General features: G+C 33.6%; 2 protein-coding genes across 2 annotated transcripts; both read left to right on the plus strand.

Moving 5' to 3' along the window:
• The first annotated feature begins 1,457 nt into the window (after positions 1–1,457).
• Positions 1,458–2,372, plus strand: LOC127559424 (olfactory receptor 14A2-like). Its single transcript, XM_051993201.1, has one exon. The coding sequence runs from the start codon at positions 1,458–1,460 to the stop codon at positions 2,370–2,372; it is 915 nt and encodes a 304-aa protein (XP_051849161.1).
• A 21,365-nt stretch (positions 2,373–23,737) lies between these two features.
• On the plus strand, positions 23,738–24,694 carry LOC127561483 (olfactory receptor 14A2-like). Its single transcript, XM_051996712.1, has one exon. It carries the CDS (start codon positions 23,738–23,740, stop codon positions 24,692–24,694), a length of 957 nt encoding a protein of 318 aa, XP_051852672.1.
• The last annotated feature ends 224 nt before the right edge of the window (positions 24,695–24,918 follow it).

Here is a 24,918-nt window from a genome sequence, read left to right on the forward strand (position 1 = left end):
AAGTAAGATAACAGTAGAGACTGATTTGCAACTCCTTAACTTTGTAATACACAGTTGCAGGAGCTGTGAGAACTATTCATTCCCTTAACTTCTCAAAGTGTGTTGTGATACACAGTTGCAGGGGCTGTGAGAACTAATGCAATACACCTTCTTGTGCAATTCTCTGCTAAGACTTTACAGACTTTCTGGATTTCACACCATGTGTGGTCCTCAACAGGAAGCATGGTTGTTCCCTTGACAGAAATATGACTATTTAGAAGAAAAGCAGGCATCAGGAGGTGGGGATACAAGATAATGAATTCTATTTCAGAAATTTTTTAATGCCATTTAAATTTAAAATAACCAATGTTCAGTTGGTGATATATGAAAAGACTTTGGGATAGATAGTAGGAGTAAATATATTGATATGGGAAATATAAGACAAATGATAAAAGTTAAATCCATAAGAATAAAAGAATATATAAAAGGGTCCAAAATAGAATGGAGCAATACATTCTCTCACAGTTACCCAAACTCTTTTATATATACTATACCTTAATTTCATCCTATGTTATTTTATATAGATATAGATACAGATTTCAACATAGGGAAAGTAACTTACTTGGAATATTCACTAACTATTCTCTCTCTACAGGAAAAGAAAATTGTAGATAGACTAGTGAGAATGTTTAGAAAGTTATTTTTTGATTGTTATGGCAAGAAGAGCAGTCTGGAATAGAAATGACTGTTTATGGACCAGAAACAAGAAGATAACAAATAAATTGTATAAAGTTCAAATCTCTACTCTTGGTCTCATTCACATGACAATTCTAGTCTTGAACTAAAGATTTTGTCATTTGGAGTCATTTGAAAAAAAAAACTTTAAAGAAATTCCATCCCTATCAATTTTGAGGCTGGGAAAGATACTTCTATGAAGATTAAGTAGAAATTTGCCTCAAGTTTGGAAAGGAGGCTGAATAAGCTAAAGTAGACTTGAAATCAGAACACCAGTTTCAGACTTTTATACCAGATATAGGAACACCAGGTGGGGTAGAAACAGACAGAATCATTTAACTAATCTTGAACACCAGTAAGCTATCCATAGATTGAGAATGACAACTCAAACTCTCTACTTCATAGGATTTTGTCAGGCATATACTACATACATCATAAAATGATAAACTTAGCCAGAGATGATTTTGATTTTTTTGAGGGGCAGTTCAGAATGCTATGCTGAATTCTACATAAATTTTGTGAATTATAAAAAAATTATCTCATCCTTTTTGCAAATGAGAAAACTAAGATTGACAGAAAGATAGTGAATTGCTTGAAGTTACAAAGTGGGAAAGTCAGTTCTAAAATTCAGATCTCCTGAAACCCAGATTATGGTGCAATCTTATTATTTGGGACTTTATTATTTGGGACAATTATTTGTGTTTTTTTTTTCTCTACAGATAGTTAAGAAAACTTCTCAGAACATGGGTAACTTTACCACAGTGACAGAATTCCTCCTCATGGGATTTTCCAATATCTGGGAACTGCAGATCTTACATGCCATGCTATTCTTATTGATCTACCTGATGGCTCTGACAGGGAACTTGCTCATCTTCACCCTCATCTCTCTTGATGGACACCTCCACTCTCCCATGTACTTCTTCCTGAAGAATCTGTCCTTCTTGGATCTTTGCTTCATTTCTGTCACAGTCCCCAAATCCATTGTAAACTCCCTGAGCCGCAGTTGTTCCATCTCCTACTTGGGATGTGTATTACAGGTCTTTTTAGTAATTTTATTTGCAGGATCAGAGATTTCACTTCTCACAGTGATGTCTTATGACCGATATGTAGCCATCTGTCAGCCCCTGTACTATGAAACCATCATGATCAAAGAGTCTTGTGTGAAGATGGCAGTTGCTTCCTGGTTCAGTGGAAGTGTAGTTGGGGCCATGTACTCAGCTAGTACATTTTCTTTGCCTTTCTGTGGCCCTAGGGAGATCCATCAGTTTTTCTGTGATGTCCCTTCTTTACTCAGGATCTCCTGCTCTGAAAACCACATTGCAGTTCACGTGAATATAGCTATTGGATTTGGCTTTGTGGTTTTCTGCTGTATTTCTGTCATTCTGTCTTATAGTCACATCTTTTCAACTGTGCTGAAGATTCCAACCACAGAGGGTCGATCAAAAGCCTTTTCCACTTGCCTACCCCATCTTATTGTGTTCATTGTTTTTATCATAACTGGTACCATGGCCTACTTAAAACCACCTTTGGACTCTGACTCAGGTCTAGATCTATTGTTGTCTGTATTCTATACAGTGGTACCTCCAACCTTGAACCCTGTCATTTATAGCCTGAGGAACAAAGACATGAAGACTTCCATGAAAAAGTTCATAGCTTGAAAAACTAATAAGTAATTAATGAAAAAGTCTTGCATGATTGTATACCTATTTTTTAAACAAATCACTTCTGTATTTTATGTATTTAGTGACTAAAAATAATTTTTTTTCATCTTTATCCAAATCTAGAACACACGCTTTGCAATCTGTACCTCAAGGACCAGAAACATATTATTAGATGTTATTTTTCCAAAGTACACTTAGATAAGTGAGCAAAACTGCAATAATGTTTTATATTTCTGTGAAGCAAATTTGGTTTTTGAAACATTTAACATTATGCCTGACATAGCATAAACAACAAATAAATGCTTTGCTAACTGTTGTTAATTTTTATATTCCTACGGTGGAACTCAACAATAGCCTAAATTGTGATTATGAAATATATTATGATGACATCTTGCGGTTAAGAAAAGCAGATCTCTCAAGCAAATGCAAAAATTGCTTATCAAAAGAGATAAGGAAGGAAACTATATCTTGCTAAAGATAGCAAAGACAACGAAGTGATATAAATACTAAACATATGTGCACGAAGTGGTATAGCATCTAACTTCCTAAAGGACAAGTTAAGAGAGTTGCAAGAAGAAATAGACAGCAAAACTGTAATAGTGGGAGATTTCAACCTTGCACTCTCAGAATTAGACAAATCAAACCACAAAATAAATAAGAAAGAAATTAAAGAGGTAAATATAATATTAGAAAAATTAGGTATGATAAATTTGGAGAAAACTGAATGGAGACAGAAAGGAATATACTTTCTTCTCAGCAGTTCATGGAAGCTATTGAAAAATTGACCATACATTAGGCCATAAAGACCTCAAAATTAAATGCAAGAAGGTAGAAATAGTAAATGCTTTTTTCAGATCATGATGCAATAAAAACTACATTCAACAAAAAGTTAGGGGTAAACAGACAAAAAAGTAATTGGAAACTAAACAATCTCATTTTAAAGAATGATTGGATGAAACAGCAAATTATAGACACAATTAATAATTTCACTCAAGATAATGATGAGGACACATCATACCAAAATTTGTGGGATGCAGCCAAAGCGGTGATAAAAGGAAATTTTATATCCTTAGAGGCTTACTTGAATAAAATAGAGAAAGAGAAGATCAATGAATTGGGCTTGCAATTAAAAAAAAAAACTAGAAAAAGACCAAATTAAAAACCCCCAATCAAATACTAAATTTGAAATTCTAAAATTAAAAGGAGAAATTAATGATATTGAAAGTAAAAAAACTATTGAACTAATTAATAAAACTAAGAGTTGGTTCAATGAAAAAACCAACAAAATAAATAAGCCTTTGGTAAATCTGATTAAAAAAAGGAGGGAGGAAAATCAAATTAGTAGTCTTAAAAATGAAAAGGGAGAACTTTCCACCAATGAATTAGAGCAATAATTAGGAATCACTTTGCCCAATTATGCCAATAAATTCAACAACTTAAATGAAATGGAAGAATACCTTCAAAAATATAGCTTGCCCAGATTAACAAAGGAAGAAGTAAATATCATAAACAGTTCCATCTTAGAAAAAGAAATGGAACAAGCTATTAACCAACTCCCTAAGAAAAACTTCCCAGGACCAGATGGATTTACATGTGAATTCTACCAAACATTTAAAGAACAATTAACTCCAATGCTATATAAACTATTTGAAAAAATAAAGATTGAAGGAGGCCTACCAAATTCCTTGTATGACACAGACATGGTACTGATACCTAAACCAGGTAGGTTGAAATCAGAGAAAGAAAATTATAGAGCAATCTCCCTAATGAATATTGATGCTAAAATCTTAAATAAAATATTAGCAAAAAGATTACAGAAAATCATCCCCAGGATAATACACTATGACCAAGTAGGATTTATACCAGGAATGCAGGGCTGGTTCAATATTAGGAAAACTATTGGCATAATCAACTATATCAATAACCAAACAAACAAAAACCATATGATCATCTCAATAGATGCAGAAAAATCATTTGATAAAATCCACCATCCATTCCTAATAAAAACACTTGAGAGCATAGGAATAAATGGACTTTTCCTTAAAATAGTCAGGAACATATATTTAAAACCATCAGTAAGCATCATATGCAATGGGGAAAAACTGGAACCTTTCCAAGTAAGATCTGAAGTGAAGCAAAGTTGCCCACTATCACCATTATTATTCAATATTGTATTAGAAACACTAGCCTCTGCAATAAGAGTCGAGAAAGAGATTAAAGGAATTATATTATAGAGCAGCAGTTACCAAAACCATTTGGTATTGGCTAAGCAATAAATTAGTTGATCAGTGGAATAGGTTATGTTCAAAAGACAAAACAGTCAATAACTATAGCAATCTAGTGTTTGACAAACCCAAAGACCCCAGCTTTTTGGATAAGAACTTACTGTTTGACAAAAATTGCTGGAAAAAAATGGAAACTAGTGTGGCAGAAACTAGGCATTGATCCACACCTAACACCGTATACCAAGATAAGGTCAAAATGGGTTCATGACCTAAAAATAAAGAATGAGATTATAAATAAATTAGAGGAACACAGGATAGTTTACCTCTCAGACCTGTAGAAGAGGAAGGAATTTATGACCAAAGAAGAACTAGAGATCACTGACTACAAAATAGAAAATTTTGATTATATCAAACTGAAAAGTTTTTGTGCAAACAAAACTAATGCAAACAATATTAGAAGGGAAGCAATAAACTGGGAAAATTTTTTTTACAGTCAAAGGTTCTGATAAAGAACTCATTTCCAAAATATATAGAGAATTGGCTCTAATTTATAAGAAATCAAGCCATTTTCCAATTGGTAAATGGCCAAAGGATATGAACAGACAATTCTCAGATGAAGAAATTGAAACTATTTCTAGCCATATAAAAAGATCATTATTAATCAGAGAAATGCAAATTAAGACAACTCTGAGTTATGACTACACACCTATCAGACTGACTAGAATGACAGGGAAAGATAATGCGGAATGTTGGAGGGAATGTGGGAAAACAGGGACACTGATATATTGTTGGTGGAATTGTGAATACCTCCAACCATTCTGGAGAGCAAGTTGGAACTATGCTCAAAAAGTTATCACACTGTCTTTGATCCAGCAGTGTTACTACTGGGCTTATATCCCAAAAAGATCATAAAGAAAGGAAAGGGATCTGTATGTGCACGAATGTTTGTGGCAGCCCTCTTTGTAGTGGCCAGAAACTGAGTAGATGCCCATCAATTGGAGAATGGCTGAATAAATTGTGGTAGATGAATATTATGGAATATTATTGTTCGGTAAGAAATGACCAACAGGATGATTTCAGAAAGGCCTGGAGAGACTTTCCCAAACTGATGCTGAGTGAAACGAGCAGGGCTAGGACATCATTATATACTTCAACAACAATAATATATGATGATCAATTCTGATGGACCTGGCCATCTTCAGCAATGAGATGAAGCAAACCAGTTCCAATGGAGCAGTAATGAACTGAACCAGCGAAAGAACTCTGGGAGATGACTAAGAACCATTACATTGAATTCCCACTGCCTCTATTTTTGCCTGCCTGCATTTTGGATTTCCTTCACAGGCTAATTGTACAATATTTCAGAGTTCGATTCTTTTTGTATAGCAAAATAACATTTTGGTCATATATACTTGTTGTGTATCTAATTTATACTTTAATATATTTAACATGTATTGGTCATCCTACCATCTAGGTGAGGGGGTGGTGGGAAGGAGGGGGAAAATTGGAATAAAAGGTTTGGCAATTGTCAACGTTGTAAAATTACCCATACATATAACTTGTAAATATAAAGCTATTTTAAAAAAAAGGAAAATTCAAAGAAAAAAAGAAAGAAAGAAAAGCAGATCTCAGAGAAGTAAAGTTATTTGGCTAAACTCTGCTATAATTGGGGGAATTTTAGCTCATATACATCTTTTTTTCATATGAGAAGAATGTCTAACAAACAGTTAAAGTACATTAATGTGAAGAATGTCAAAAGTGATATTGTAACATATATCAATATCTACAAAATGGAATATTTGGTTTTGCTTGTGTATCTAAAATAATGATGGAACTAGAGAAAAGCAATCCTGAGAGAGCTGTCAGGATGAGAAATTTTCTCATATGAGAATATGAATAACATATATTTCAATTAATCAACTAAGTTCAGTGTCCACCCAATTCTCTTAAATATTTATTTAAGGTAGGATTCAGGGAAGTTGGGGGAGTAGGTTGGTCAAGTTCCCCTGCAAATAGAAGAAATTTGAGCCTGGAGCAAGCACAGAGTTGTGAAAAACTAAGAAGACTTGGGGCAGAACAGGGTTCCTCTTGATACCACTCAATAAAATCTGAAGAAAGACCCCAGGCTGGAATTAACCTGTCTGAAATTCAAATACCTTCAGCTAGCTCCTCAGAAACATCAAATGGGTACCTCTTAGGCTATCTGGGTGTGTCTGGGCCCTCAACAGGAACCACAGATAACTTTCACCTTTTGGACTGAATCTTTGCTGATTGGAAACAGTAGGCCCCGCTGTGCTGCTGAGGGGCAACCTGGGTGAGAAAGAACCAGCACTGAGTGAGTAGAGAGGAAGTAGGGCTAGGAGTGCTGTCTGCAGGCATTTACAGGAGGATAGAATTCTTGCTTTGACTGTTATTGTTTAGAGTGGAGAGTTGAAAGGAAGTTTGATGCACCATTCCTCCACCATACAATTAGACTAATACCTCTTATTAAAAAAAAAATCAACTGGCAAAGAAGAAATAACCCCACTACTGAAATATATTGTGGGAACAGGGAAGACCGGGGTTCATCTTTAGAGGAAAACAATTTAAAAAATAAAAAAGCTTCTATCCCAAAGAGTAGCATGAAATGGCTCCCTGCCCAGAGAGAATTTATAGAACTCAAAAAATTCAAAATAAAGGTGAGAGACACTGAGGAAAAATTAAAGGAAAAAAATTGAAACCATATAAGAAAAGCAAAATTATAAAAAAAAAGTTAACCAACTCTAGAAAAGTAGATATAGAGTCTCACAGGTAAAAATACTTCTTTAAAAATTGGAAGTGGACAACGGAAAGCCAGAGAAGCTATGAGAGACCAACAAATAACAAAAGAGATTATAAAGGATGAGAAAATATAGCAGAATGTGAAATATCTCATAAGAAAACAACACATTTAGAGAACAGGTCAAAAAGAGAAAATATAAGAATGATTGAACTGGCAGAAAGCTGTGACCAAAAAGAATACTTTGACATAATAATGCAAGAAATAATTCTTGAAAACTGTACTGGAGTGATAGAACATGAGAAAAAAATCCACCAATCACCCCCTCAAAGAGATCCTTTGTGGAAAACACATAAGAATATTATTGCCAAATTTCAAAACCCACAGATCAAAGAGAAAATTTTGCAAAACACAAGAAAAAAAATTCTAATATGCTAGAGCAACAATTAGAATTGCAAAAGAGTAATCAGCAGCTACAATAAAAGACCACAGGTCTTGGAATCATATTTATAGAAAAGCAAAAGAACTAGGCCTATGGCCAAAAATATCATATCCAGAAAAATCATCTATAATTTTCAAAAAGAATAAACATGCATTCAAAGAACTTACAGATTTTCAGGACTTTCTATCAACCAAACCAAACAACATATTATATTAACATATGATAGCCAATATCAAAGAGCAATTTTAAGGAACTCAACATGGAAAAACTGCTTATGGTTTTTTTTTAATGTGGAAAATGTATACTTTATGTTTAAGATTTACATCAACAATAGGGTAAGTTCAAAAGAAAGATTAGCAGAGGAAAGGTAAAAATAATAATATTATACAAATGAGATGCAAAGAAAGAATAAATACAAAGGCATTAGAGGGAGAAAGTTCTGAAAACCTAGTCATATCAGAAATGGGTTCAATAAGCAATACTACATATATACCATGATGTGTACAGCATCCTCCAAAATCTATAAAGAAATAAGGGGGAAGAGATAGGGTGGATGGGGAAGCAAAGGATGAGGGAAGAAGCGAAGGGAGGGGAGGGATCCCTGGCTGGGGAGAGGTTAATTAATAGTAAGTCAAATTACAGAACAGAATTTAATGAAAGAGTCAGCAGGGATTTTTTAAAATGTGTGTATATGGGGAGGGGAGTCAGAGAGAGAGAGAGAGAGTATATGCATATATATATATATCTACATATGCATATATAAATACATCTTTCCTTAATTGTAGCTTGCTTGGGGATGGTACAGGGATGAAAGAGGGAAAAAAGGATAAAGTAAATAAGGTGTGCAACAGAGAACAAAAGAACAATTTACAAGGAAATAAAGAAAAGACAGACACTTATAAATATAATTTCTTCTACATATATATGTGTCTACTTTCTTAAATTGGTATTTGTTATCATATATTTTGAATCTTCCCTGATGTCTTGCTGGGCACATGATAGTGTTCTCTTTTGTTTTCTTTCATTTTGTTTTGTGTTGCTTTTCTGTTTTACTTTCTGCTTATTCTGTTTCTTCAAATAAAATAAATCTAGAAAAATACTTATTTAAAAAGATTGATTTGATGAAATTGGAAAAGTATATAACTCCTTACAAAATAGATATGAAAAAGAAACCAATTCATTGAAAAACAGAATTTATGAAATGGAAAATTATAACTTCATGTCAGTCAAAGGATTTATTTTACAAATGAGCCATCATTAAACGGCAATTAAACTCATTTGCAAAATGGGACAATAAGATAGCCTATTGTACCTACTTGTGACACAGGAATACTAAAATAAGAGGCACAAATCAAGGTAATCACTCCAAATATCACTAGGAGTTCATTTACATAAAAACTCTGTAGTTAGCTCCTTGTGACAAATAAGAAGCAAGTATAGTATACCAGGGATATAAATCTATGTAGGGGCTTTGTTTTTAAATTACTTAGTTATTTTACTGTAATTGTTTAAGGAGAGAATGGGCTAAGGCATAAAAAAACACATAACATTCAGTCAAAACAAAGTTGACTGCTAACCATACAGCATTCTGGAAATAGAATATTTAGGAGTTCTGTTGATTGACTTCTGGTGTTGGCTAATCACTCTAGGTTCCACATAAATACTTATTTAAAAATAGAGAAAACTCTCCTCTATAATAGTTAATAACACTCCATATGTTAAATGTTTAACACTATGAGGAGCAAATTACTGAATTTACAAGATAATTATGTTATATAATTATACATACATATAATATAATCATATAATTAAAAATTACTGAACATATAATATGTTAATAATGAAATCAATTAATAAAAGACAGATAATTATTTATAACATTTTAGCAATAAGAAAAAACACAGCCATTCACCTCAAATCATCATCATAAATACAGATGTCTTCACTTATAAAAACACCATCATCCAGCATTTAATACACTCAGGATACAAATACAAATACAGTAATTTTGTAAGAATCCTTTTCATCATTTACATGAGGTAAATATCACAGTAGTTCTTCAAATAAAGAAGATGGAGACATCTTTTTCTTTCAGTATCCAGATTTTACCAGAAAATAAAAGATTTTAAAATAAAAAATAAAATCTTCCACTTCTCCCAAACAGTTAGAGCCAAAAAAATTTTTTTTTAAAAACCCAGCACAATTTTCTGGAAATACCTATGATGAAACAGAAGGAAAAATAGTAATAGAGTCACAGTTTGAGAGCTGAAGGAAATTATGAAATGGAAAAAAAATGCAAGGAACAAAACAATTCAATTGGTCAAATACAAAAGGAGTTTTAAAAGGCAACTGAAGAAAACAATACACCAATAATTAGAATTGAACAAATGGAAGTGAATGATGCAATAAGACTTCAAGAATCAGTCAAACAACCCCCCCCCAAAAAAAAAAAAGAAAGAAAAAAGAAAAAATGAAATATCTCCTAGGAAAAATGACTAATCTGGGAAATAGATCTAGGAGAGACAAAGAATTAGTAGACTTTCCTTCCTATATAATGAGGAAACCAAATTATCACTTTTTACAGATGATATGATGGTATGAAGAAATCTGTGATCAATGAAAACCTGGAGATCATTATTAAACACCAAATTGATACACTCTCTATGTATACCCATAATAGAGATACATATTGAAGAGTTGTTGTTGTTGTTGTTGTTGTTGTTTTTATCTTTTTATGCTTCTTTTATGTCCTATATTTGGAGGTCAACATTTTTGTTCAGCTCTGGTCTTTTCATCAGACACAATTGGAATTCACCTGTTTCTTTGAATGTCCATCTTTTTCCCTGAAAGAAAATATTCAGTTTAGCAAGGTAGCTTATTCTTGACTATAATCCAAGTTCCTTTGCCTTTCAGATTATCAGATTCCAGGACCTTTCCTCCTTTAAAATGAAAGCTGCTAGGTCCTGGGTAATCCTTATTGTGGCTCTTCAGTATTTGAATTGTTTCTTTCTGTTTGCTTGCAGTATTTTTTTCCTTGCTCTGATAGTTCTGAAATTTAGTCACAATATTCCTTGGAGTTTTAATTTTTGGGTATCTTTCAGGAAGTGTTTGGCAAATTCTTTCAATGGCTATTTTACCTTTTGATTCTAAAACATCAGTGTAGTTCTCTTTGATGATTTCCTAAAAAAATATTGTCTAGCTTTTTTTTTCTTATCATCATTTTCAGATGGTCCATTAGATGGTCTCTCCTAGATCTATTTTCAAGGTCAGTCATTTCCCCAAGTAGGTATCTTACATTTTATTTTCTTTTTTTTTTTCTTTTTTCTTTTTTTGGTTTTTCTTGACTGATTTCTTGATATCTCATTAAAGTCATTCATTTCCATTTGTACAATTCTGATTTTTAGTGAATTATTTTTTCATTTACTTTTTTTAGTTCCTTTTGCATTTTTCCAAATTGAATTTTTGAATGAATTGTTTTGTTCTATGGATTTTTTTCCATTTCATAAATTCTGTTTTTCAAAGAGTTGTTTTCTTTTTCCATTTTGTCATATCTATTTTAAAGGACTTATATGCTTTTTCCATTTCACTAAGTCTATTTTGTAGTAAATTTTCTTCAAATAATTTCTGTATTTCCTTTTCCAAACCCTCTTGTAAAGTTTTCTTTTCCTTTCTTTCCTCCTTTTCTTTTAAGTCTCTTTTAAGATCCTTTTGAATTTCTTCTAGGAGAGCCTTGTGTCATGGGGACCAATTTACCTTTAGGACTTCATCTGGAGATGACCTATTTTTAGTCTCTTTAGGATTTGAAATCTGTTCTTTTCTTTCATCATAAAAACTGTCTATGATCTGAGGTTTGGGGAGTGGGGTTTGCTTTTTTATTTTTTGAAAAAATTAAAATCTGCTTTTAGGGCAAAGGAGATTTTCTAAGTTTCCTTCACAAGTGGGAGTAGTTGTGCTGGGTCAGACTTCTGGTGCAGGGTGTGCATGGCCAGGTTTTGTAGAATTCTGGCATTTCAGAGTTTACTATTTACCTTTTGTGTTTGATGTTTTATAGCTTTTCTGCTGATCTACTGCTTGCAACAAGAACAGAGTAGCCAAAATTGCTATAGATTCTTCCCCATAGATTCTCTGCCAAGTGGAGCTCCACACCACTTTGGGTCTGAGCTGCCTGCACAAAGTGTCTGTGTTCAGCCTGCTTGCACTTGGTCTGCCTCCCTTCCTGCCTGATTGAAACAGATCTTTTCTGGTGATCTTTGAAATTATCTTCTGCTGGTAATTTGTTACACCCACAATATTTGTTGGTTCTGCCAGTCCATAAGTAATTCAGAGGCTGGATTTGTGAATTAGTCTGAGAGTCATGGGAAAAGATCAGAAATAAACATGTGTCCTCTCCACCATCTTGGCTCTGCCCTGAAAAGTTTTAAATTTCTAGATGATGATATGCCATATAGGGATGGCACCTGGCCAGAAATAGAGTGACGATAATTGTTGGTGTTTTTGTTCTTCTTTAAAATAATAATATGTTGGTTCTCTCTGGGAGCGAGCAGGTTTCTCAGGGGAGGTTTTCTGGAGACAGCCTTAGTGGCAATAATTACCCCAAATGCAGCCAGGTGATAAAAGTTCAGATCTTTTATTGCCTCCAATATTGTCCGGTTAGCTTAGAGGCCTATCTCTCTACTTGGTTCCAAGAGCTCTTGCAGCTTTGTCCTTTGCTTCTGCCTCTGCTTTCTTCAGCCTCCAATTCAGCTCCACTCTCCATGTAATTCAGTTGAATTCTCTCGACTGGGCTTATATATGACTCTTCTGAGAGAATGGGATCATGGGTTTTCTCCCAGAGTGCTCTCTGGCTTTAAGAGCTTCAAGGGAGGTGTGAATTTGGATATCTCATACTAAACCCTGAAATCTCTCAAACATGTGAACTTCAATGAGTAAAGGTGTGAACACAAGCATTATATCAATTACATTGAGTTAACACTAGGATTCTAACATATCCCTTGAGTTATCACCTTGTTCAAGTTGAGTTAACACTAGGATTCCAACGAATAATAATGACAATCATAAAAAAATGGGCTTTAAACTTACTACAATAAGGAGGGAGAAAATTCCCTTTACATGTCCACCAATCTAGTGTCCATGGAGTAATAATTAAAAGAATAAAGAGTAATCGTTTAATCTTTACTCTTACAGACATATTAAGGCCACAAAATAAAAATATCAGAAAACCAGCAATAAAATTCATGGGATAACAAGTTTATACACAAATATATATAGTTTAGGACAAAAACAAAGTGATCTGGAGTTAATTATGTACTTCAACCAACTTACAACTAACTCCCTGTGGGATCTAAGTGTTACATTTTCAATACAAGCACTTATACCTTGGAAAACAACAAAAGTACAAACCAGGACTTAATTTATAGCTAGATTTAAGAATATTTACAAATTTAAGATTTAAGAATCTAATAATGAAAATTAAACTTAAAATTGCGTTGCATGTACATTTATTTTTGAGAGAACTAGGTGTTAAACATTTACCAAGGTTTCATAACTGTAGTTCTAAAAGATGATCTTATATTAATCTCTGAAGTTGTGGGTAATGAAAACCATGATTAAAACATTATATATGTGTGTGTGTGTGTGTGTGTGTGTGTGTGTTTACAATTTCAGACTCAGAGACTTATTAATTATGTAACTCTACACAAACCAATTAACTGTGTTTGCTTCATTTTTCTCATCTATAAAAGATATGGAAAAGAAAATGACAAACCTTTTTAGTATCATTACCAGAAAAACCTCAAAAGGGGTCACAAAGAGTCAGGTGTAACAGAAAAATAACTAAACAACATTAAAATTTATCAGAGTAAATACAGGAAAAATAGGGAACAAAAATGTATAAGACCACTTAGCAAAATCTCACAGGAGATTATAACAGCAAGAATTTTTTAATATAATTTATTAAATATTTCAAAGTTATGTGTAAAATATTAACATTTCTTTTTTTAAGATTTTGAATTACAAATTCTCCTTCTTCTTGTTATTCCTCCCTTAACCATTGAGGAGGAAAGCTATTTGATATCAATATATGAAGACATGCAAAGCACATTCCACATTAGTCATGTTACCAAAAAAAAAAAAAAATACACAGAAAAAAATAGAAAAAGAAAGTTAAAAAAATATGATTCAATCTGCATATAAAATTCATCTGCTCTCCTGCAAATAGAAAACATTTTTAATTGTGGGTCTTTGAGATTGTCTGCAGTTATTCATTGCCTTTATCAGAGAAGCTAATTCTTTCACAGTTAATCATCTTTAAAATATTTTTATTGCTTTATACAGTGTTTTCCTGATTATGATCACTTCCATTTACATCACTTTATATGTCTGTTCAGATTTTTTAAAATTATTTGTTCATAATTTTTATATCACAATAATATTTTATCACAAATATTCACTGCAACTTATTCAACTGTTCCTTAATTGTGAGCATTCCCTCAATTACCAATTCTTTGCCACTACAAAGATAACTGCTATAAATATTTCTATAGAAAAAGTCCATTTTCCCTTCTCTTTTATCTCAGTGGGGTACAGACCTGGCAGTAGTATTCATGGGCCAAAGAGTTTTAAGGCCTTTGGATATAATTCCAATTTTTTCTCCAGAATAGTTGGTTCCATTAGTTTTTCATATCCAGCATTTGCCCTTTTTCTTTTCTGTCATGTTAGTCAATCTGATAGGTGTGAAATGTTATATCAGATTTGTTTTTATTTGTTCTTCTCCAATCACTAGGAATATAGAGTATTTTTCATATAAGTATTAATAACTATTTCTTCTATAACTACCTGTTCATAACCTATGACCATTTGTCACTTATGAAATGACTCCTATTTTTTCAGAAATTTGGGGTAGGGGTATTTGAGAGAAGAAAATAATTATTTTTGAGACATTAACCTTTCTTTCCCAGAGAAAAACATCAGAAACCTGATAAGAGTTTGTGTTCACTATGCGGTGAATAGTATGAATCTTAAAATCTGGAGATTATAAAATCTTCCAGTCTTCCCTTCCCCCATTCCCAGGGGCAAGACTAGTAAGTTAAGTGAATAGGAGGGGCCAGAGATATTCAGGAACTTAGAGCTCATGACACTCAATGACTTCATAATTACTCAAGAGAACTCCAATTGTGTTATCTCCAGAGGTCCCACAGAAATTATAGAACTTGGGTCTCTTAAGAAAAATGAAAAGATGCAAAAATCTAATAAGTATTCTCATTATCTCTGGAAGACGTGACTAATTTCTAACAACCTTGATTTATTACAGTCATTCTACAGGTATTGTACAGAAATGACCACTAGTGCTAAATAGACTATAGTGTTTTCTAAGCCAGAATACTCACAGTGAGTCAGAATATGTTAGGGTCATATTGGGACTATTCAGAAGAAACAAAGGCAGAATTTCCGTGCGTTTTCATGGTACCATTAGATACATGCATCCCCCATTTATTAAAAATTATCCCACCTTTATATTAGGCTGTACATGCCTAAATAAAGATCCAAGTATCTGACATTCAAAGATAAGATAGAAGAGTTAAACCGAATAAAAGATATGAACTTCTTGATATCAGAAAATATCAATGTATAGATGCATCAGCATTTGACCAAGATTAGAATAATTTATGCCACTATTAATCTGAAATGGACAAAAGTATAAAAACAATATATAAACACCTAGAGAAGGTATTTGTGACAACTAATACCTGTTACTTTATGTAGCTCCTTTGGAAAGAAAATGGGAGCCAAGTGGAAAAAAAATGGGAACAGGTAAAAATTCTTTTAGCCAATATCCTACAATGTCAGGGGTCCTCAAACAACAGCCCACGGGCCAGATGCAGCCCACTGAGGACATTTATGCAACCCCCAGGTTATGGCAAAATCAGACTGGAAGTGATGTTTGACCTAAACTCGCATTAGCAACACACACTTCCAGCACTGGGCTGAGGCAGCAGAGACAGAGTGTGAGGCGATACTGAAGTGAGGTGAGTTCCCAAGTAGGGGTGTATGTTGTGGGGAAGGGAGAGAGATGCATGAGATAGAGAACTGACAGCCCGTGGCCTTGTACAGTAACGGCAGTCACCACAACAGACAGGTGTGGGGGATGTACAGTGCATGTTGTGCATGCCACAGCTACTGCAGGGGGAATTCACTGCAGCAGTGAAGGTTGGAAGCAGGAGCACAAAAGAGAGTGGAAAATGGAAACATCACAGTGCAGAGGCAGCTTGGAAGAAGTTGGGCATTGCAGTCTGTGTGATCTGTGTGTGTGTGTGTGTGTGTGTGTGTGTGTGTGTATGTATGTATGTATTTTACTAATAGCAGTTTGGAATCCCTAGCAAATAATGATGTCAAGAAAAAGAAAATTGACTCGGAGTGTAGGATATTCAAAGAACAGTGGACTTATGATTATTTTTTTATGCAGTACAAGGAAAGAGCTGTATGCCTGATATGCCAGAATATAGTGTCTGTGTTCAAAGAATATAATTTGCATTGACATTATGAAACTCAACATAAAGATAAATATGATTGTTTGGTTGGAGAAGTGAGAAAAGATAAAATATTAAAACTGAAAAATATATTGACAACTCAGCAAAATACTTTTGTGAAGCAGAAGCAGCTAAATATTTCATCACTGAGAGCAAGTTTTCAAGTTGCCAAGCTAATAGCACACACTGGCAGAGCATTTGTGGAGGGAGAATTCGTTAAAGAATGCCTTCTTTCTGTTGCCAAAGAGATGTATCCAGAGAAGGACAATTTATTTAGTACAGTGAGTCTTTCAGGACCTACAATTACACGGTGGATTGAAGAAATGGGAGACAATCTGCATCAGCATTTGCAAAACTCCATAAAAAAATTCATTTTTTCCTTGGCACTCCATGAAAGCAATGATGTTTGTGATTCTGCACAACTTCTAATTTTTATTTGTGGGACAAATGATTATTTTGAAGTCATAGAAGAGCTTGCTGCACTACAAAGCATCAAAGGAACAACTACAGGAGAGGATATCTATGAAAAGGTTTGCCAAACTATGAATAGTTTGGAGCTGGACTGGGCTAAACTAGCCAGCATGACAACTGATGGTGCTCCTAGCATAGTGGAGTCTAAGAAAGGAGTAATTAATTGCTCACATTAACCAAGAGATGGACAAACATAACCATTCTCATCCAATACCCATACACTGCCTCATCCACCAATAAGTGCTGTGTAGTAAATCACTGAAGTGGGACTCTGTTATGAAAATTGTGGTATCTTATGTTAACTTCATTAGAGCTAATGCACTAAATCACAGACAATTTCAGGAATTTCTGTCTGAGCTAAATGTTGAGTACGAAGATGTTCTATATCACACAGAAGTTCATTGGCTGAGTTGAGGGAGAGTTTTGAAACGTTTCTATGACTTACTTCCACAGATTACAACTTTTCTGCTTTCAAAAAACAAAGTACCAGAGCTCAATGATACAGAATAGAAATGGCACCTTGCCTTTCTGACCAATGTAACAGAGCTACTCAACAATTTCAATATGCAACTTCAAGGAAAGGGGAAGCTCATCTGTGATATGCAATCACATGTCAAAGCATTTGAAGTAAAATTAGGCCTCCTCATCAAACAAATGAAGGAGGAAAACTTCTGCCATCTCCCCACAACTCAAAATCTGTTAGCGGAAAAACCGCTGATTGCATTCCCAAACAAAACATGTGTGGATTCACTGGAAAAAAATGCAAAAGGAGTTCCAATTTAGATTTAAAGAGCTTCATCTCCATGAGCAGGACATACAGCTTTTCCGTAACCCATTTTCTATTTAAATTGAAAATGTGGGTATAATTTACTAAATGGAATTGGCTGAACTGCAGAATTGTGACTCTCTGAAAGACGCATTCAAGTTAAGCAGCCTTCATAATTTCTATGCATCTCTCCTCTCTGATTCATATCTTCATCTCAGGAACCATGCATTCAAAATGACAACCATCTGTGGCAGCACTTATGTCTGTGAACAGACTTTCTCTAGAATGAAACATTTGAAATCTCCAACTAGATCAAGACTAACAGATGCGCACTTGCATCACTTGTTACAACTAGCGGTGACAAATATGGAACCAGACATTGACCATCTCATTAGCCAAAAGCAGGCTCATAATTCCCATTGAAATACTAGTAAGTTTGTTGATTTAACTTTACTTCATTTTAAATATTGTATTTGTTCCCATTTTGTTTCTTCACTTCAAAATAAGATATATGCAGCGTGCATAGGAATTTGTTCATAGTTTTTGACTCCAACAGTCTGAGGGACAGTGAACTGGCCCCCTATTTAAAAAGTTTGAGGACCCCTGTCCTACATCTATTGTATTCTTTACTAATTTTAGGGTCTCTTTCTTCTATAGTCTTCCTGAGACCTTTTATCTCATGCTTCTCCTTTATTACTTAATTCTTTATTACAGGATTCTTTATTGACTCTCTTGCTTTTAAGTACCAATTTAGTCTTTCATGACTAACTTTCTTTGTGATGACCCAGTTATAAAATTATGCTTCCTTTCTCCATACAATTCCATCAGGGTACTCATTGCTACATATCTCAAGTATTCAAAATAGCACAGCTGAATAAACTCTCCTGACAAAATGAAAATAAACATAAAACTGTGAAGTTGAGCATTCCAGATAATTTGTGGCTATATTTGAGGATTTAACTATTTCTCCAATCCTTCTTATAACTGATTATGTAAATGAAAGCTTGACTTTAGTCAATCAAGAAACAATAATTAAGCTCTCATGGTGGGTCAGTTGTATGAGATTTAATGGTTAATAAAACCAAAAAAACTTGAACCTGGCTTCCAAAATTTTACATTCTGGATGGGAAATATAACATCTATTACATCTATGAGTACATTTTTTTAAATGAATAGACAATAGATGTATGGTGATTTGGTGGGAAACACCAAGAATTTAAGTGAATCAGAGAAGACTTCACATAGTACATAGCAATTGAGCAGAGCTTTGAAGAACTAAGGATTCCAAGGTATTTAAGGAAGGAGGAAATGTATTCCAGAAAGGGAAAAGCAGCAAGGCAAAGGCATAGAGATTAGAGAGGAAATGTCATGTTTTTTGAAAAATAAGAAGGCCAATTTACCTGAACTGTGGGGTCTATACAAGAGAAATATATAATTGGTAAGATGATGTCCTACAATAACAAACATAAATATCAGGAGTCTCTAGAAATAATTAATAAAGAGAGTGATATACTCAGATGTGTGCTTTATGAAAATCAGTTTAGCAAGCTACATTAGGGATTGATTAAAAATGGAAGAAACTTGAGACAGAAGCACCAATTAAGAGTTTATTACAATTGAGTAAAGTGTAGAAGAAATGAACTAAAGTGGTGGCCAAGTTAGTGAAAAGCAAAGGGCAGATATCAAATGCTTTGGAGATAACAAAATTAAAATATGAAAATTGATTGGAGTTTTGGAGTGACAGTGAAGAGATAATTATAACAATGGAGTTGTGAATCTATATGACTGAAAAGTTTGTGATGCCCTGGATAAAAATAAGGAACTTCAGGAAAGGTGGGAACTTGGGTGGGAGGAGGACAATGAGTTCTATTTTTTTATAAGGTAAAGTACAAATATCAATGAAACATATATTTCAAATTTTTCAACAGGAAGATAGGAATTCAGTGCTAATGATCAGAAGATAAAAAACAGCAAGAAATATAGATATGGTACTCATACAGAGATTATCATGGTTACTGAAAAAGAATATATATGGAGGGTACTGAAGAAATACTAGTAAGAAATTTTGGCACAGTCAACAAGTAAGAAACTAGTCTACAAGTAAAGACTGATGATTAGAGAAGGAGAAATTATTATAGTAAAGGTAAATCTTTATCAAAATAAAGAAGAATATCAAAAACTAGAGTAACAGAGGAAAGCAGAGGAAGGATATTAATGATTCATGAGATGAAATGAAAGGGAAAAGAACTAACTCCATAAAAATTATTTCTATTTTCCTTTTTTTCTCATCAAATTCTTTATTTTATTTTTAAAAGATGTTAGTCTCATAATTTTATTGAAGTTAAAATAAGCAATTTTTTTAGCATGGTAAGTCCTCTTGTGACATCCCCCATATGGCAATGATAATAAACCAACTGAGCATTTGGGGGTAGGAGTTCTTCAGTTCCTTGGGGAAAATGTTGCTAACAAGATTCCAGGTCATTCCTCCTCAGAGAATCCTAAAAGAGTGAATGATGTAAATATATGACAATAATTTCACCATCCATGATAAATAACAGTACAGTTTAAGATACCTGATCATTTATAGAAAATTTAAGTACCAGAACCAAAATGGTGAAGTGATTCCTATAGCTAAGCAGACTTGAGTCTCTCACTCCAGTGCTACTGTCTTAAGTCTCCCCATGTTTGGAGGTAATATTGGGCCCAGGAATTGATGGAAAGGAAAGTATAATATTACCTTTTTAGATCACTAATGGATATTTGTGAGAAAATGTTCCTATCCCAATATAAACTTGTTGCTTTCAAGATGGGTATGTCATAATTTCACTTTCTACCAATGGCTTAAAGAATTTAACCAGTTATAAGGTATGAATTTCTATTTTCTGATACCAAAATAGAGAATGTGCCTATGCTGCCATGAGCAAAATTAGATCAAAATATATCTCCATAATGCTGATAAAATATTAAGTATGAAATACAATGTGAGTATATGAAGAAGAGCAATATTCTCTTTGCATTCAGGTACCTAACATGTTATTTACATGCAGTACCCATAGTGTTAAATACTATTTTGTGAGCAAATAGGTACTTGTTTGTTCAAATAAGTGCTGATCATAGGCAAAAATGAAGAAGAAAAAATAGTTTTAGCTATCTAACAAGCATTACTTTCTCTACTTTTACCTTTTGCTACATTTTTCCTCTTCCTTTTGGGAGCCTACTTTCATATGTTCCTTATTGTTAGTCACTATATGATATCATGGTTTTTCTCCCTAAAGATTGCCTTCTGGGGGGTCTTGCTGTTCTCTTTCAATTCTATTCCAAGATCATAGGAGTGTACTCTTATATTTCCCATCCAAATTCTAATGTTCTCAGTTCATATCAACTAAGAATTAGAAAACTTTTTGACTATCTGAATTAACTCTAAATGAGTCTGCTCTGCTTATAATTTTTCTATTCTAAAACGGAGTACATATGCTATTCAAAAGGAAAATTTCAAAGAATGATGTGAAGAACTGCAGGAAGAATTAGAAATATGTTTCTCATCAGGAAGATGAAGATATTGTGTCTTAAAACAAATTTCATAAATAATACACAAAATTCTACCTCTTAAGAACAGGTGTAAGTTTTATATTCTTAGTATGACTCAGGTACTAAGTGGTATGTCTGACTCTTTTTTATCTCTAGAGTTTTCCTGGCAAATATACTAGAGTGTTTTCCATATCCTTGTCCAACCCATTATGCAGACAAGGAAACCAAGGCATAGAGGGTTAAATTATTTGTTCAGGATCATACAACTAGCAAATATCTGAGATTTGACCTTAGGAAGGGGATTCTTCCTATGCTGCCCATATTTATGTGTTTGTTTATATATAGCTTTATAGACTTCTATAGGTATACCCAAATATATATATATATATATATATATATATATATATATATATGTGTGTGTGTGTGTGTGTGTGTGTGTGTGTGTGTGTGTATTATAACCTAACATGTTATTTACATGCAGTAGCCATAGTGTTAAGTACTATTTTGTGAGCAAATGGGTACTTGTTTGTTCAAATAAGTGCTGATCATAGGCAAAAATGAAGAAGAAAAAATAGTTTTAGCTATCTAACAATCATTACTTTCTCCACTTTTACCTTTTGCTATATAGTATATATGTACGTATATAGGCTCAGCACATTATCCAATGTGCCATCTAGCTTTATGTGTATACAAATATCTATACATATATCTAGCCATATGTACACTTACATATATACTTATATAAACATATGTATACTAAAGAGAATAGAAATAAATATTTAGGTAGATATCAATGCCTATATCTTCAGCAAGATCAAGAAATATATAAAATAAGTACAGATTATTCCAGAAGAAAGAGGTGTGATATTGGTAAATAGGGAGTTAAGAAAAAGTTTCATGCAGAAGGTAACATGACTTAGATCTTAAAGTAAACCAAATTGAGAGAGAAACAGGGAATACATTCTAGGTCCAGAAAAACAGACAATAGAAAGGCATACATTTAAGCATTAAGAAGATATGGTTTTATGTTGTATGAATAGAAACAAAATTTAACTATCATATGGAATATGCCAACAAAATTAATGTTTTGTAATACTGAAATACATAATGGCTCAAGTCATGAGCTTTAAATGTCAAGCAAAAGAATTTATATTTAACTCTAGAAGTAATAATAAACCAGTGGGATTTATTGAGTAGCTGTGGCAGTAAAGGAGTATTGAACATGATCATACTTTTATATTAACAAACCAATATTGGACCTATGTGGGAAATATACTGTAGTAGAGAGAAACAATGCATGTATACCAATTAGGAGGCTAATACAATAATCATTTAAAGAATGAATCAGAACTATACAGTGGCTATAAGAGTGACTAAATGGGGATGAATATGAGAAATAATGAAATAGTAAAAGCAGTATTGGAAAAATGACTGGATCTTGAAATGATATTTAAGCTGAAATAGCTAACCAGTGTGATTAGAAAATTGCTTGGCCTTTGAAATGCCTGTGAGACTTCCAATGTAAAATAAACAAAGGCCAGTTGGCAATGTAAGATGAGATCTTTGGAGAGATACTATGAGAGTATGTATAAATTTAGGAAACAGGAAAATGGATAAAAATTGAACCTCCAAATGTTGATTAAGCAAACAAATGATAGCATATGCTTTAAAAAAAAATGTAAGGATATGCAGAACAGAATTTGGCAGCATATTCTCTCCCAGATCTCCTTTTTTACATATACTATACATTTATCTCATCCCAGGTTGTTATATCTATTTCACAGGACAGGAAAAGTGAATTAGGTACCTGAGACAATTAATTATTATACTTCCTCCAGCATAAAAAATGATTTTAAAAAATACCACAAATATGAGTGTTTGGATGTTACTTTCCCATTTGATAGTTGTCTTGCATGGCAAGAAGGGTAGTCTAGAATAAAAATGGTAATGTCTGTGATCATGAAAGAGAAATAATTTAAATAGACTGAGTTGAAATCTGTTTTCTTGATCTCATTTGCATGATTATTCTATTATTGGCTTAAATATGTTGTCATTATAGGTCAAAGAAATTCCATTATTATTACTTTTGAAGTTGAGAAAGATTTCTATGAAAAACTAAGTTAAAATTTGTCTCAGGTTTGGAAAGAGTATAGTTAAGTTATTAAAGTGGACTTTGAATCAGAGCATCTGTTTCAGGCTCCAACACCAGATATGGGAACACTGGGTTGGAGTGGGGACAAGTCAAATCACTGAATTAACCTAAACATCAGTAAGCCATCCATAGCTTGGGAATAATAACTCAAACTTTCTACTTCACAGGGTTTTGTCAGACATATGCTATGTGCATCATAAAATGATCAACTAGCAAGAAATGATTTTGATATTTTCTTTTTTGCAGTTCATAATCCTATGCTGAGTTCTACATATATTTGGGGAATCATAAAAACCTCAAAATCATCTCATCCAAAGCACTTATTTTGCATATCAGAAAACTGAAATTGACAGAGATAGTTAGTTATTTGGGATTATAAAATAGGAAAGTCAGTACTAGAAGTCAGATCTCCTGAAACCCACAATATGGTGCAATCTTATTATTTGGGATCTGGTTTTTTTCTCTCCACAGATAGTAAAGAGAACTTCTCAGAACATGGGTAATCTCACCATAATGACAGGATTCCTCCTCATGGGCTTTTCCAACATCTGGGAGCTGCAAGTCTTACATGCCATGCTCTTCTTGTTGATCTACCTGATGGCTCTGATAGGGAACCTGCTCATCTTCACTCTCATCTCTCTTGATGGGCACCTCCATACCCCCATGTACTTCTTCCTGAAGAATCTATCCTTTTTAGACCTCTGCCTTATTTCTGTCACAATCCCCAAATCTATTGTAAATTCATTGAGCCGCAGCTGTTCCATCTCTTATTTAGGGTGTGTATTGCAACTCTTTTTAGTGATTTTATTTGCAGGATCAGAGATTTCACTCCTAACAGTAATGTCTTATGACCGCTATGTAGCTATCTGTCAGCCCTTGTACTATGAAACCATCATGATCAAAGGGTCTTGTGTGAGGATGGCAGTTGCTTCCTGGTTCAGTGGAGGAGTGGTTGGGGCCATGTACTCAGCTAGTACATTTTCTTTGCCTTTCTGTGGCTCTAAGATGATCCATCAGTTTTTCTGTGATGTCCCTTCTTTACTCAGAATTTCCTGCTCTGAAAACCACATTGTAGTTTATGTGAGTATTGCTATTGGGTTGGGTTTGGGGATCTTCTGCTGTATTTCTATTATAATCTCTTATGGTCATATATTCGCAACAGTGCTGAAGATTCCAGCAAAAGAAGGTCGGTCAAAAGCCTTCTCCACTAGCCTGCCTCATCTCATTGTTTTCATTGTTTTTATCATAACTGGAGCCATGGCTTATTTAAAGCCACCTTTGGACACTGACTCAGTTCTGGATCTATTGTTATCTATGTTTTATACAGTGGTGCCCCCAACCCTCAACCCAGTGATCTACAGCCTGAGGAATAAGGAAATGAAGAGTTCTTTGAGAAAGCTTATAACCTGGAAATATTCATCTGAGGAATTAATGAAAAAGTCTTTTTCATGATTGCATACTTCCTTTTTAACAAATCATATATACCTTTTATTTATTTAGCAACTAAATCACTTTCAATTATATATCCAAATCACAAACATGAATCTTAAAATCTATACTTTAAGGGACAGGAATATTTTAAGAGATATGATTTTCCAAAGTACATATACTCTTGTAAATGTACAAAATTATATTTATGTTTTATTTTTCTATAATACTTTACAGTTTTTCAAGTG

Source organism: Antechinus flavipes, chromosome 4 (assembly GCF_016432865.1).
Source record: "Antechinus flavipes isolate AdamAnt ecotype Samford, QLD, Australia chromosome 4, AdamAnt_v2, whole genome shotgun sequence".
NCBI lineage: Eukaryota > Metazoa > Chordata > Mammalia > Dasyuromorphia > Dasyuridae > Antechinus > Antechinus flavipes.